Source organism: Ochotona curzoniae, unplaced genomic scaffold, assembly GCF_017591425.1.
Source record: "Ochotona curzoniae isolate NIBS_2020 unplaced genomic scaffold, NIBS_Ocur_1.0 contig_908, whole genome shotgun sequence".
In the NCBI taxonomy this organism is placed as follows: Eukaryota; Metazoa; Chordata; class Mammalia; order Lagomorpha; family Ochotonidae; genus Ochotona; species Ochotona curzoniae.
In genome coordinates, this window is record NW_024466607.1 from 15084147 (window position 1) to 15096277 (window position 12131).

The following is a 12131-nucleotide window of genomic DNA, read 5'->3' on the forward strand; positions in this document are numbered from 1 at the left end:
AAAAACACAAAGAACATTGGTTATAGAGAGTGATGCTGATGGAAGGGTGAGGAGGAGTAAATGAAAGAGGAATACACAAAGCAGGAGCTAAAACCCAGCAATCACAGTGAGCTCTCCCTTATTCATTTAATTATAGGTGTATGTTTAATTGTTTGAAGAAGCGATTCATTAGACACATCATTTTTGATGATAAAAGCATTATGGATACCAAGGAAATGACCATTATTTTACCTTAAAACTCGACACAGGGAAGAGTGACTGGTGGTCACTAAGCGTGCTAGCAATGTTCTATACCTGGGTGCCGTTTTGTGTCTTACCTGAACAAATCATTGACCAGAATATCTTTAAGGACTTTTTTGTATATTCCATACACACACAAAAAAATTGAATGAAAAAACAAAACCCAGGGTCTGGCACGGTGCCCTAGCGGCTGAAGTCGTTGCCTTGACACAGCACCGTCTATTGTGGTCACTTGGGGAATGAATCATCAGACGGAAGATCTTTCTGTCTCTCCTCATCTCTGTATATCTGACTTTGCGATAAAAATAAATCTTCTAAAAAAAAAGTCCTTGCCTTGAACGCACTGGGATCCCATATTGGTGCTGGTTCTAATCCTTGCAACTCTGCTTCCCATCCAGCATCCTATTGGTGGCCTGGGAAAGCAGTTGAGGACAGCCTAAAGCCTTGGGACCCTGCACCCATGTGGGAGACCCAGAAGAGACTCCAGGCTCCAGGCTTTGGATTGGCTCAGCTCCGGCCATTGTGGCCACTTGGGGAGTGAATCACCAAACAGAAGATCTTCCTTTCTGTATGTCTGATTTTGCAATAAAAAAATAAATCTTTTAAAAAAAAGGCAATTTTGCAGATGGTTCTTATACACCAGAGTAAAGGCAAGCTAGAGGAGGCCTGGCCTTAACCACTTACGCCTCTTTAGAGCTGGCTTGAACTTACGGTAAGTCCCCATCCCCAAGGCATGAGGCAGGGGCTTCAGGGACTGACTGACAATATTTAAATTTTAAAAACAACTTAGCGTAGGGCCCAAAGCCTTGGGACCCTGCAACTGCATGGGAGGCCTGGAAGAAGCTCCTGGCTTTGGATCAGCTCAGCTCCGGCCTTTGCAGCTTCTTGGGGAGTGAACCAGAAGACAGCACATCTCTCCCCTTCTCTTTGTAAATCTGACTTTCCAATAAAATAAATAAATCTTCAAAAATAAATAAGAGTTAGGCTTTTGATCTGCAGGGGTCAATAAGACGGATGAGAACTGAATATTATGCCCAAGGAGGGTAGTGCAAATGAAGGATTTTTAATCTTTGAATGGGTAGGGACCCCACTGGCTGGTTTATCCTGAATGCCACAATGGAGCCTGGGAGCTGGAAATCGCATCCAGGACTCCCATCTATGTGGCAGGATCTTATTTCCTTGAACCTATTTCCTGTTGTCTCCCAGGGTCTGCTTCAGCAGGAAGCTGGAGTCAAGAGCCACAGCTGGGAATTGAACCCAGATTCCCATGTCAGAAGAATTTTAAAGACCTGATGGGTGACCTGTTGGGAGAGCCAGGATAAGGGAGGCACAGGAGTTTTCTAGGATGGGAAGAGTGGTAGGTTGTCCTGATGTGAAAGAACTTACCTGGGATGGTTTTTGTACAGCCTGGTGGGGTGCTCAAGGATGTCTCCCTTGTCCCAACTGGCCAGCAGGGTGTTAACACCAAAAGTCATACTGTCCTTGATGAATTTCCCTAGAGGGGTAGAAAAGGGAAGTGGGCCCAGAGTGGAGTCCCACTCACTTTAGCAGGAATCTGTAAAACTGGAGGAGCTAAGTGGGGACTCCATCCCAGGCACCCCAATGAGGGATGAGGAGACTCAAAGGCCTTCTCAAGGGCCCTTGGTTTCTGACCCATTGATTTGCTTTCTTCCTAAAAACAGGGGCCAGGGGACACTGGAGAATGATGCAGAGCTTGGGGCAAGGGAAGAGGCACTGTGAGGGGACTGGCAATGATGGCAGAGAGTGGAGGGACAGAGATGCCAAGGAGACACCTGGCAGAGATGATGCTAGGGCATGGGGGAATGGGGGTGCTGAGTAGATACCTGCCTTGGGAGGGAGGGGGTTCCCATGTGGAGGGATGCGTGTTTTGTTGTCAGTGTGTGTAGCACTGGCTGCAATCTAGGACCTTTCTGTTATGGCCAGTAACTAGGCCTGGGGGAGGGGACGGGTAGGGTGGTCCTGGGATTAGGCATCTATTGACACAGTCTCTAAACCAACTGGCTACTCTCTTCACCCTACCCTCTCAGGCCTAGAGTCTGCTCAGAGTTCCCAGTGCTTGTGGACCCCTATCTCCAAGTTGGGAACATGATGTCCTTCCTTGTACTCTGCTCCTCCTTCCCCACCCCGCCCCCCACCTCTGACCTCCAGTCTCAGCTGGAGCCACGTAGGAGGGGCTGCCTGCAAATCATGCCTAAGATTTCCTTCCAGAACAAAAGGCAGGAAAATTACCAAGAAAAGAATCCCACAGGGCTACAGTGGAGGCAGTTCCCAGCATGTCCTGGACACGTACACACCCTGTCCTCAGCACGTCCAGACAACACATAGCCCCAGAGGGGCTAGCCCAGAAACTACCATTGTGCTGGAAGCTGGCTCAGTCTCAGAAGGCAGGCCTCACCCAGTCCCTAGCACGCTTCATGTGCCCTTGTTTGTACCTTGTAAATCTGACCCTGGAACTAGTTCCCCCTGGTGCAAGGTTAGTCTTCTGTGGTTAGGAGGCAAACTCCAGCCCTCCATGGATTTCAGTGGTGAGGCCAGCTTTGTGTCAGGGAGGGGAGCCGTTTTTCTGAGGAGGAAGAGATGAATGGCTTGAACTGAGCACAAAGACAGAGACCACAATGGCCACTGGACCCTGGCTCCCTACAGGAGTCGGGCCTTGGCCCAGCTTAGGTAGGTTAAGGCCTGGGGCAGCAGTGGTCTCCCCCTTTCAATGCTCTTGATGCCGTCATCTTCCACAGGGGTAAATTGAGGCCCAGGACAAGGGCTTCCGATTCCTTCTCAGCTGGTCAGCCTCACTGAACAAAGAAGGTAGAAACATCTCTAGTTCTCAGGTAGGGACCATGCACCTTAAGCTAAGTTAGAGGGCTACTATTCTTTCACCCACCTATGATCTGGCAGGAAAGCACTCCAGGCCTCAGGCTGTTAAGCCTGCAGCTGCCTAAGGAATTATTCCTCACTTGCAATCCCCACTGAACCTTGATCTGGGTTGGTGGAGTAGGTCTTGAGCCTACTAATGGCCGCTTCTCTCACCTAGGGACAACAGCAGCCTGGGGAGGGCTAGGCAGAACCTGACCTCTGCTGGCCAATGTGGAAAACTGCAGCCACTGCTCCCCAGGGGTCCCAGAGCTAACTGACCCTGAAGCACTCCTGGCTCAGACCTCTTCCCTGCCTAGCCACACACTGGTGCAACCTCAGGTGCTGGATCCTCCCAGCATGTACTGTGGGTATCCCTTCAAACCCAGGCCAGCAGTTTCAGAAAGAAAATGTCCAGTTTGACTATGACTGGAAATGAATTTGTAAAGTGCTAGTTTGCTTATCTGCCACATCTGGACCCTTCCTTCTTTTGTGTAATGGGCAAAGGGGAAAAAAAGGCACACCTCATCCCTTCCTTCTGGGAGCTGGAGGATCTAGCTAGAAAAAGGACTGCTGGGTCCTGGACTCCAGTGGAGCAGATAAGGATTTCCACCCCTTGGCTTAGTGCAGTTCTGCAGAGGGAGAGGGGCAGGTCCATGGCCAAGGAGGAGAGGATTTGGCTGGTACCTTCTGTTTCAGTGGCCTTCCCCAAGAGCTGGTTGGAAAACATCCAGTCGTCTTTCACGGTGGACCAACGAAGAGTGAGGTTCTATTGGCTTGCCGTCTCTAGAGTATCTCCCAGTCCTGCTGTGGTTTCACACTCGAGCCTGGCCAGCCTTCTGCCCTGTGGTATAACAAAGGGGCTGAAAGACAAGCCAGGCAACTGTTTCTGCAGAAGACAGAGAAGTGTGCAAGGCTTGAATGACTTTGGCTAAGAAGTGAAAGAGGAACAGGGACAACTGTTCAGAAAAATGAGTCTTGACTCTTTTTTCCACAGATGGCTACATGGGCCACAAAGGCATCTCTGGCCAATCTTTCTTGCGGTCTTCCAACCATCAATCTCACCTTTTTCTTTTCACAGTTCCCCCAGGATGCTTGTGGAATCAGACCTGCATGATGTGAGGAAGAGCAAGCTTCTGTGTCTAGACGACTCCCTCTAGCGACAGCGCCGATGGTAGTCCTGATAGAGATTTTAGCGTGACCAAGAGTAACAACAGAATGGGAGCCGCAGCATCCCAGAAATGAGAGGCCACAGGTGCTCCCTGTGACTCTGGAAATGTGAAACTCCCTCAGCTCTTGAAGAAAAGCCCAGAAAGCAGTCCCCAGGGGACATCTCGCTCTCACTACTCATGTTAACTCCTTGTGTTCACAGTGTTAATATCTGTTCCAAGATACCTGATTTCTGACATACCAATCCAAGTTTGGTAGTAACTCAATTTCGCAACAGATGATTCAGCATGTTTCTGGTCATGTCTCTGAATGCAATGTCTCTGAACATCCAAAAGCAGGTTAACAGTCTGCACCACTGACAATCACCTATGACGGGGTGTTTGACAGGAGATTACAGAAACACAATTCCACCTCAGCACAATGCTTTTGTGAAACAACCCCGATTTCCTTTGGTATAAGGAACACTGTTTAACTGTCATTATAAAATTATCACGCTAAGATCACAGAGGATACATTTAAGTAACTTTGATGGGACAAATTTCTAGCTTCTTCTTAGCACACACACAGAAATGTAATGGATCCTCTTTAATGTCAGGACTGAAGATGACATAATCTTGACACTGTTCTGGAACTTTTTAAAAAAGTATTTATTTATTGTTATTGCAAAGTCAGATATACAGAGAGGAGGAGAGACAGTGAAGATCTTCTATCCGATGATTCACTCCGCAAGTGACTGCAAAGGCTGGTGCTGCGCCGATCCAAAACCAGAAGCCAGACACTTCCTCCAGGCCTCCCACACGGGTGCAGGGTCCCACGGCTTTGGGCCATCCTTGACTGCTTTCCTAAGCCACAAGCAGGGAGCTGGATGGAAAGTGGAGCAGCCAGGATTGGAACCGGCATCCATATGGGATCCAAGCACGTTCAAGGCAAGGATTTCAGCTGCTAGGCCACTGTGCTGGGCCAAATCACAAATCACCACTACCCAAATCACAAACACCAAATTCCTTGCACTTTTTATAGTGGATGGAGTATCTCTGTAACTCTGCTTTTCAAATACAAATCTTGAAAAATATTGTATATGTCATTTTGACTGGGCTACAGGTTACCCAGATATCTGGTCAGGTACTGTTCTGTTTCTGGATAAAACATTAGGAGGCTGAATGTCTCCCTAACAGTTGAAGACCTGAATAAAACAAAAGGGCTAGTCCTTCCCTGAGCAACAAGGTATTCATCTGCCTGAAACTTTGGACTGGGACTTTGTCTTCTGAAATTTCCTGCCTTTAGATTTTTTTGAGATGTTAGCCCATCTGGTTCCCAGGCCTTTGAACTTGGACTGGAATTAAACCTTAGGCTCTCCTGGATCCCCAGCTTGCTGACTCACTCTGCAGATCCTGGCATTTGCCCATCTCCATAATCATGTGAGCCAATCCCTCACAGTGAATCTGTGCATTTATTTATTTGAAAGGCAGAGTTAGAGAGGAAGGGACAGATCTTCCATCTGCTAGTTCACTTCCAAAATGGCCAAGTGGCTAGACCGGGCCAGCCCAAAGCCAGGAAACAGTAGCTGCTTCTCGGTCCCCCAATATAGTTGTAGGGGCCCATGCACTTGGAACATCTGCGGCTGCTTTCCCAGGTGCATTAGCAGGGAGCTAGATTGGAGTGGAGCAGTTCAGACTTGAATTAACACCCATATGGGAAGCCAACACCACAGCTGGCAGTTTTACCCTCTTGTCTCTCTCTCTCTCTCTCACACACACACACACACACACACACACACACACATTTGGGGTTCAGCTTGCTCCCAGGAATCACAGGACTGACTGAGGCTGCTGTCCATGCGGGATAAGGGGCAGAGATGAAGTTGGCCAGGAGGTGCAGCTGAATTCAGGCAGTGTGGTACCTCACTGGGAGCCACCTCCATTGTCACACACGCACGCGCACACACATACATGACCTACTGACTGCTTTGCTGGAGAACACTACTAGGATTTCTTTTAACATTTCATATCCCAACCACAATAGTGTATCTGACAGATGTGTGCGATGAGGTAGAGGATAAACACATGACAAAGACTACACGAGAAATTCAGACAAGATTTGTCAGCCTTTATTAACTGAAAGTGAAGCTGAGCCCTGCGGTTTCCTTTTAAAAAACCCAGCCTTGTTTACGACAATGATTTTAACTCTTAATGACTTTTAATAGTAAGTTAATACTACAGAGCAAGAATTGATCACTTTCTAATCACTTGTTCTTCTGAGATTAAAATACAAGTGTAAAACAGGTTAAAATAAGACTCACCCCAATGATTTAACAAATAATTCCAACTGAAACACATTTTAAACACTACGCGTGAAACTCAGGTCCCAAAGAAGACCTTAAAACATTTTTTTTTACCACTGAGGTAGCACAATAATGGTGACTCTGATTCCTTTTATTACAATTACAATGAGCTTTAAAAAAAACAATGAGAAATCTACCCTTTGCTCCAATTGGGCTAAATGATTTTCTGCAAATCCCCCATGAGGTTAGTGACAATTTTTGTCCTTTTTTTGTTTGTTTGTTTGTTTAAAGTATAAAGATAGCCCTGCAGTGTGTAAAAGGAAACCCATGAGAAGGCTGCTCCCCATAAAACAGACATTAGAATCATTGAAGAATGTCAGCAGTCAGGACAGGAGGAACAAGAGGTAACCGTAGTGAAAAACCAGAACAACCTATATCTTGGCAAGATTGGTTTACAAGTGCATGTCAGGAACAAAAATTCCAACTTCAGCCAACTGAAAAAACAAACAAACAAATAAAAAGATGACATTCATGGGTCTTTTTTTTTCTTCACTGTGCATTTTCTTTTTCTCACTGCGGGGACGGTTGGCATACTGTGACACAACATGAAATGCTGCATGCCCAGGGTGCTGCTGGGTGCCAGTAGCACCTTTTACTGACCACACTGCTGTGAGCAGAGAGCCTGGGAAATCCGAGTAGGAGCATCGCCTGTCCTTGCCACTTTGCTGCTGAATCTGCTCATTAAGCTGCTCCGAGAAAGGCTCAATCCTAGTCTCTGAGATCATCTACAGCAATTACAAATGCAGATACTACCAGGACAAGAAATGGAAACCACACCTTCTGAGAAGTCAGTCAAGAGTGGATGGGATGAGTTGGGGGCCAAAAGGAAGGAGAACACTGCAGACTGGACCTCCAGGCTTTTTAAGAATTTTCTTTGCCATCCAAAAATCAACAAAGCCAGAAAAGGAGGCCTGAGGGCCTAAGCCACGGAGGAGAACATGAAAACAGTTGATCTTAGAGGCATTTCTTCCCAATATATGTTCCTTCTTATGAGGCTCAACTATCAGTGCAAGGATTCCCTGGTACAATGTGGACACCACAGCCCTACGCTGAAATTGGCCTGCCCCTTTTAATTCCTAATTCTCAAAGATAACTGAACACTATCAGATTCTGGTGCTGTGGTAATGGCTGTCCTATTTTACTCATACTTGTCCCTTTAAAGTCTTTATTCCTCAGTCTTGAACCCAAAGGTCTGGACTGATGATCTAGATGTTAATCAGTAGTTAGAGCAGGACTTAAACCTGACAAACGCTGCTCTGAAAAAATCACCACTATTGGGGGCATCAAGGAGGGTCCTGCAAAGGGAAAGACTAGACTGGGATGTGTAAAAACAGGCAATGAGAGGGCCCACACCTAGAAGCCTACAGTACAGCTTGCATGCCATTCATCTGGCATCAAATTAATGCCAACCCTAATTAATGCTGGTATCAGGGTCTGGGGAGGGAACATCTGCTCAGTGTTCAAACAGCTCATAGGGTCTGGGACTGAACCTTGACATCACTCCTGAAGTCCAATGCACCTGATGCTCTGTAAGAAACCTGTGGTTCTTGTCAGAGTAGAAGACTTGCAATCTGAATCTGTCAGATAACAAAGCAACACTATAGAAAAGAAGAACCTTAGGAAAATGTGGGATCACCACACAGGCTTTCCCAGTGCTAGCTGCCTGTTTTGGAGTTTTACAATCTTTCACGATTCTGAGAGTTGCAATGTAGGCTACTTATGGCATTCTAAAGAGTCTTTCTGCTTTCATTTCATGGGTGGAGTACAAGGGAAAAAAAATGAAGAATTACCAAGGTGTGGTGGACTATCCATTCTGGAAATCTCTTGGCCACAGAATCCTTGGCAAAAGCTGAAAGCCCAGTATACAGACAATGGCAGCTCACTGGGCTCCATCATTACCCACACAGGAATGACCCAAGCTCCAGCATGTAATTTCTCAGGGATTTATTGAGTGATGCAAGTTAAAAAGAAACAGAAAATCATATTAGAAAGGGCCTCTTGATTTAACACAAATTTAGCTATATTTAAATATAGCTGTATGTAAATTTTATACTGCTCCTAGGATTCCAAATGATTCAGAAGAAAAAAAATTCACTCTGAAACATACCAACTAATTAGCACAACCCATCAGAAATGCTACCTGTTATAATTAAAAGGTTAAAAAGGTCTTAGATATAGGCTAAGTTACCTTTTACTGGGATTAACAATTAGGATCCCAACTATCTAAACATCTTAATCAGAAAAAACTTGAATTCTATGAAATTACAAATGATGCCAATTTTTGAAAGTTACAGAATTCATCTTTAGGTTGAACGTCTAGGTCAACTGACAAACACCACATAGAATGGGTATGTCTAAGGAGAATTCCATAGAGAAAAATTTTCTTTAATTTGAATAAGATCTTTAAAAATTTACAAACTGAAGGCTCCTGAAGCTATACCGTAACCCTGGAGCAGAAGGAAAGGGCTCAGTGTAGCACAGCCTCTTGCAACACACTGCTGTTAGCAGGTGGAGCAACTAGAAACACGAAACGGCAGGAGTTGCCCAGGAAAGTATTTGGGTTGGACAAAGTGACGGCACCTCTAGATCCTGGCTCTTTATAAATGGACAGCAAATCACTCATGCAAACTGCACAGAGGTTAAACAACAAATCAAAACAAAAACCTACAAAACACATTAGAAAACAACTCCTAACCCAGAAACCCTTCCTCACTCTTTATTACCTGTAAAATATGCTGAACCCAAACTTTTCTGCTCCAACATGGGTCCCATGGACCTATCCGTCTGCTTTGGGAAGCTGTCCTTCTGGGTTTAGAGACAGCTGAGCCTGTGAGCAGCTGTCAGCAGACAGTGCAGTGTGCCTGGAACACAAACCTCTATCCCATCTGCCATCTTCCATCACAAAACTTCCAAGGTGGAACTGTGAACAAAGGTCAACTTTCTCAAAGGACGAATGAAAAGATTGAAGGCTACAGCATTTCCTCCCTTGAGAAAGACACAACAGGTCTCTGCAGACGTTGTGATAACTTCCTACAGCAGTAATAGCAGCAAGAGAGGAAGGAGACTGTTTATGCTTTGGACTTTGTATCAGGCACTTAACTTGTTGGAGAGACATGCCATTTTGAACCAAAGATGAGAAAACTGGGCTGGAGGAATCATTAAAAGTGGTCTAACAATGGGCTTTCAGAAGCAAAATGGAGGTGTGGGTCAAACCTCTGTCCATCCTTCAGTACTGACTTTTCAAGTTTTCTAAATGCCCATAGCCACAGCAATGGCAGCGGAGGTGGTAACAGCAGGAACCGTTCTGTCATGTCTGTTTTCCGTGTGTGTTCTGTGGCTGACCGGAAGGTTTTGGTGTCACATTGAGAAGGCTCTAGCATGTGGCACATCTATTGCCCAGGGTCGATTAGATCCATGCTGGAGCCAAATATCTTCACCAGCTGTTCCTCATAGTGTGAGATGTTCCTCTTCATGATGTCCATGCAGGGCCCTAGAAGCCTCTCAAATGCTTGCACATCCATAACTGCATTGTTAAAAAGAGGTGAGGGAGAGCATGAATTATCTACACTAACAATTCAAGTCATTTTCCTCATGCAAATTTCTTTCCACATGTCCCCACAGGGATCATACTTTGGGATACTTGTCACATGGCAAAGGGGCTATTTCTATGCATACACAGCAGAACAGTGTCATCTCTGAGACTCTGTAGAGCCAAGTATCAATTGTACTCCCACAGCCCTACAAACCTGCCCTCCATTACTACTCTTCTCCCAGGGCCTGAAACCTATACACTTGTCTTACACACAGGTTGTAGGTAATGCTCAGAAATGTTCCCTAAAAGAATATATTCACCCATATCTGGCTTGCCCACAAACTCTCCAGGATTAAAAGTGCCAGAGAGCTGGTGGAATAAGCCAAGGCTTACTGACAGAAAAATACACTGAATGGCAGAAAGAAGTTATTAATATTTGAAGGCTTTTTCTTACCTAAGCATTTGACATCTCCAACTGCATACGCTGAAGCAGCTCTCGGTTTGTTGGTGACCAGTGCCAGCTCTCCAAAGTACTGCCCCTTGTGGCAGCGGGCAATCTCAACTTCCTGGTTCCCACCATCCTTGCTTGATTTAGTCTACAGTAGGCAGAGAACAGGACAGACTAACTCCAGTTGCACTTACTCACATTCCTTTCTCAGCACACTCAATGCAACCACTGAGGAACGCAATGGGCAGAAACTTGCCGTATCATGTAAACCTCCATGGACTACTCTAGTGGTCTGGCTTAATTGCAGGAGTTAGCTTTTACCAGGGGCTCTACCCATGTCCTACCATTTTTCAAGTAAGGACCATTTTCTGAGGATCATCCTATGATGGGCTTTCAAAAAGTTCATAGAAAATGAATTTTATGAAAAAATTATCCACGGATTTCAAAACTTTTTTACATGAAAATGAACTTACCTTTCAATTCCATTTTTTATGAACTCTTTGAAGTATTCTTGCATATTCTCCTTTTGGGAGACACTGACTTCTGAGACACAGTGGAAAAGACAAGGTCTTTTGCTAATTCTTTCTAAATAATGACAATGTTTCCCTTGAGTAATAAGTAAATTATGTATTAAAATATACTACTGAGACCCTATGTTTCTTAGACAATACTTTGTAATGACAAAATTTCCTTGTAAGTACTATCTGTAGGAATCCTCTCAATTTAAAAATGATTAAAAAAGTAATGAAACTTTTAAAAATATACTACATTGTATTTGATGTCTACTTGCAGCAAATTTGTCAAGCTAAAAAATAGGTTAAGTTTAAAAAATTACCTGTAATTTATTAGTATTAATTTCACCCTCTAAGAACCACTTTATTTTATAAGCAGAAAGATTGTTTTTTCTTTTTAAAAGTAAACAAGGGCCCGGTGGCATGGCCTATTGGCTAAAGTCTTCGCATTACACGCACTGGGATCCCATATGGGTGCCGGTTCTAATCCCGGCAGCCCTGCTTCCCATCCAGCTCCCTGCTTGTGGCCTGGGAAAGCAGTTGAGGACAGCCCAAAGCCTTGGGACCCTGCACCCCCGTGGGAGACCCCGAAGAAGCTCCTGGCTCCTGGCTTCTGATTATCTGAGTTCTGGCTGTTGCAACCACTTGGGGAGTGAATCATCGGATGGAAAATCTTTCTGTCTCTCCTCCTCTCTGTATATCTGACTTTCCAATAAAAAAAAAAAATCTTAAAAAAATTTTTTCATTAAAAAAAAAAGTAAACAAAATTGGTAAATTAGCCTACATGGTTTAACCCTTCCTTCTTCCTTGCCTCCATACTTTTGAGCTGACCTGACTTGACCTGACCTGACCAGTTAGCTCAGAAGTTGAGCTGTTACATCTGAGGCAGTGTTGTCTTTTCAGCTTCTGGGGGCATTCTCGGGGAATGCACACACATTCATGCCTGCTCAGTCTCTTGTCACACACACACATACATTAGCTCCACAATTCATGCTGCCGCTGTCCTACAAACCTAGC

General features: G+C 45.1%; 1 protein-coding gene across 3 annotated transcripts in view; it reads right to left on the minus strand.

The window, feature by feature from the left end:
• Positions 1 to 6366: 6366 nt before the first annotated feature.
• Positions 6367 to 12131, minus strand: part of PRKAR2A (protein kinase cAMP-dependent type II regulatory subunit alpha) — a 31912-nt gene continuing 26147 nt past the window's right edge. For all 3 annotated transcript variants that reach the window (XM_040994425.1, XM_040994424.1, XM_040994423.1), the window contains 2 exons: positions 10609 to 10750; positions 6367 to 10145 (listed from right to left, as the gene is read on the minus strand). In XM_040994425.1, coding sequence (XP_040850359.1) covers positions 10012 to 10145; positions 10609 to 10750 — 276 coding nt within the window. In that variant the 3' untranslated portion in view covers positions 6367 to 10011. The remainder of the gene's footprint in view (positions 10146 to 10608; positions 10751 to 12131) is intronic.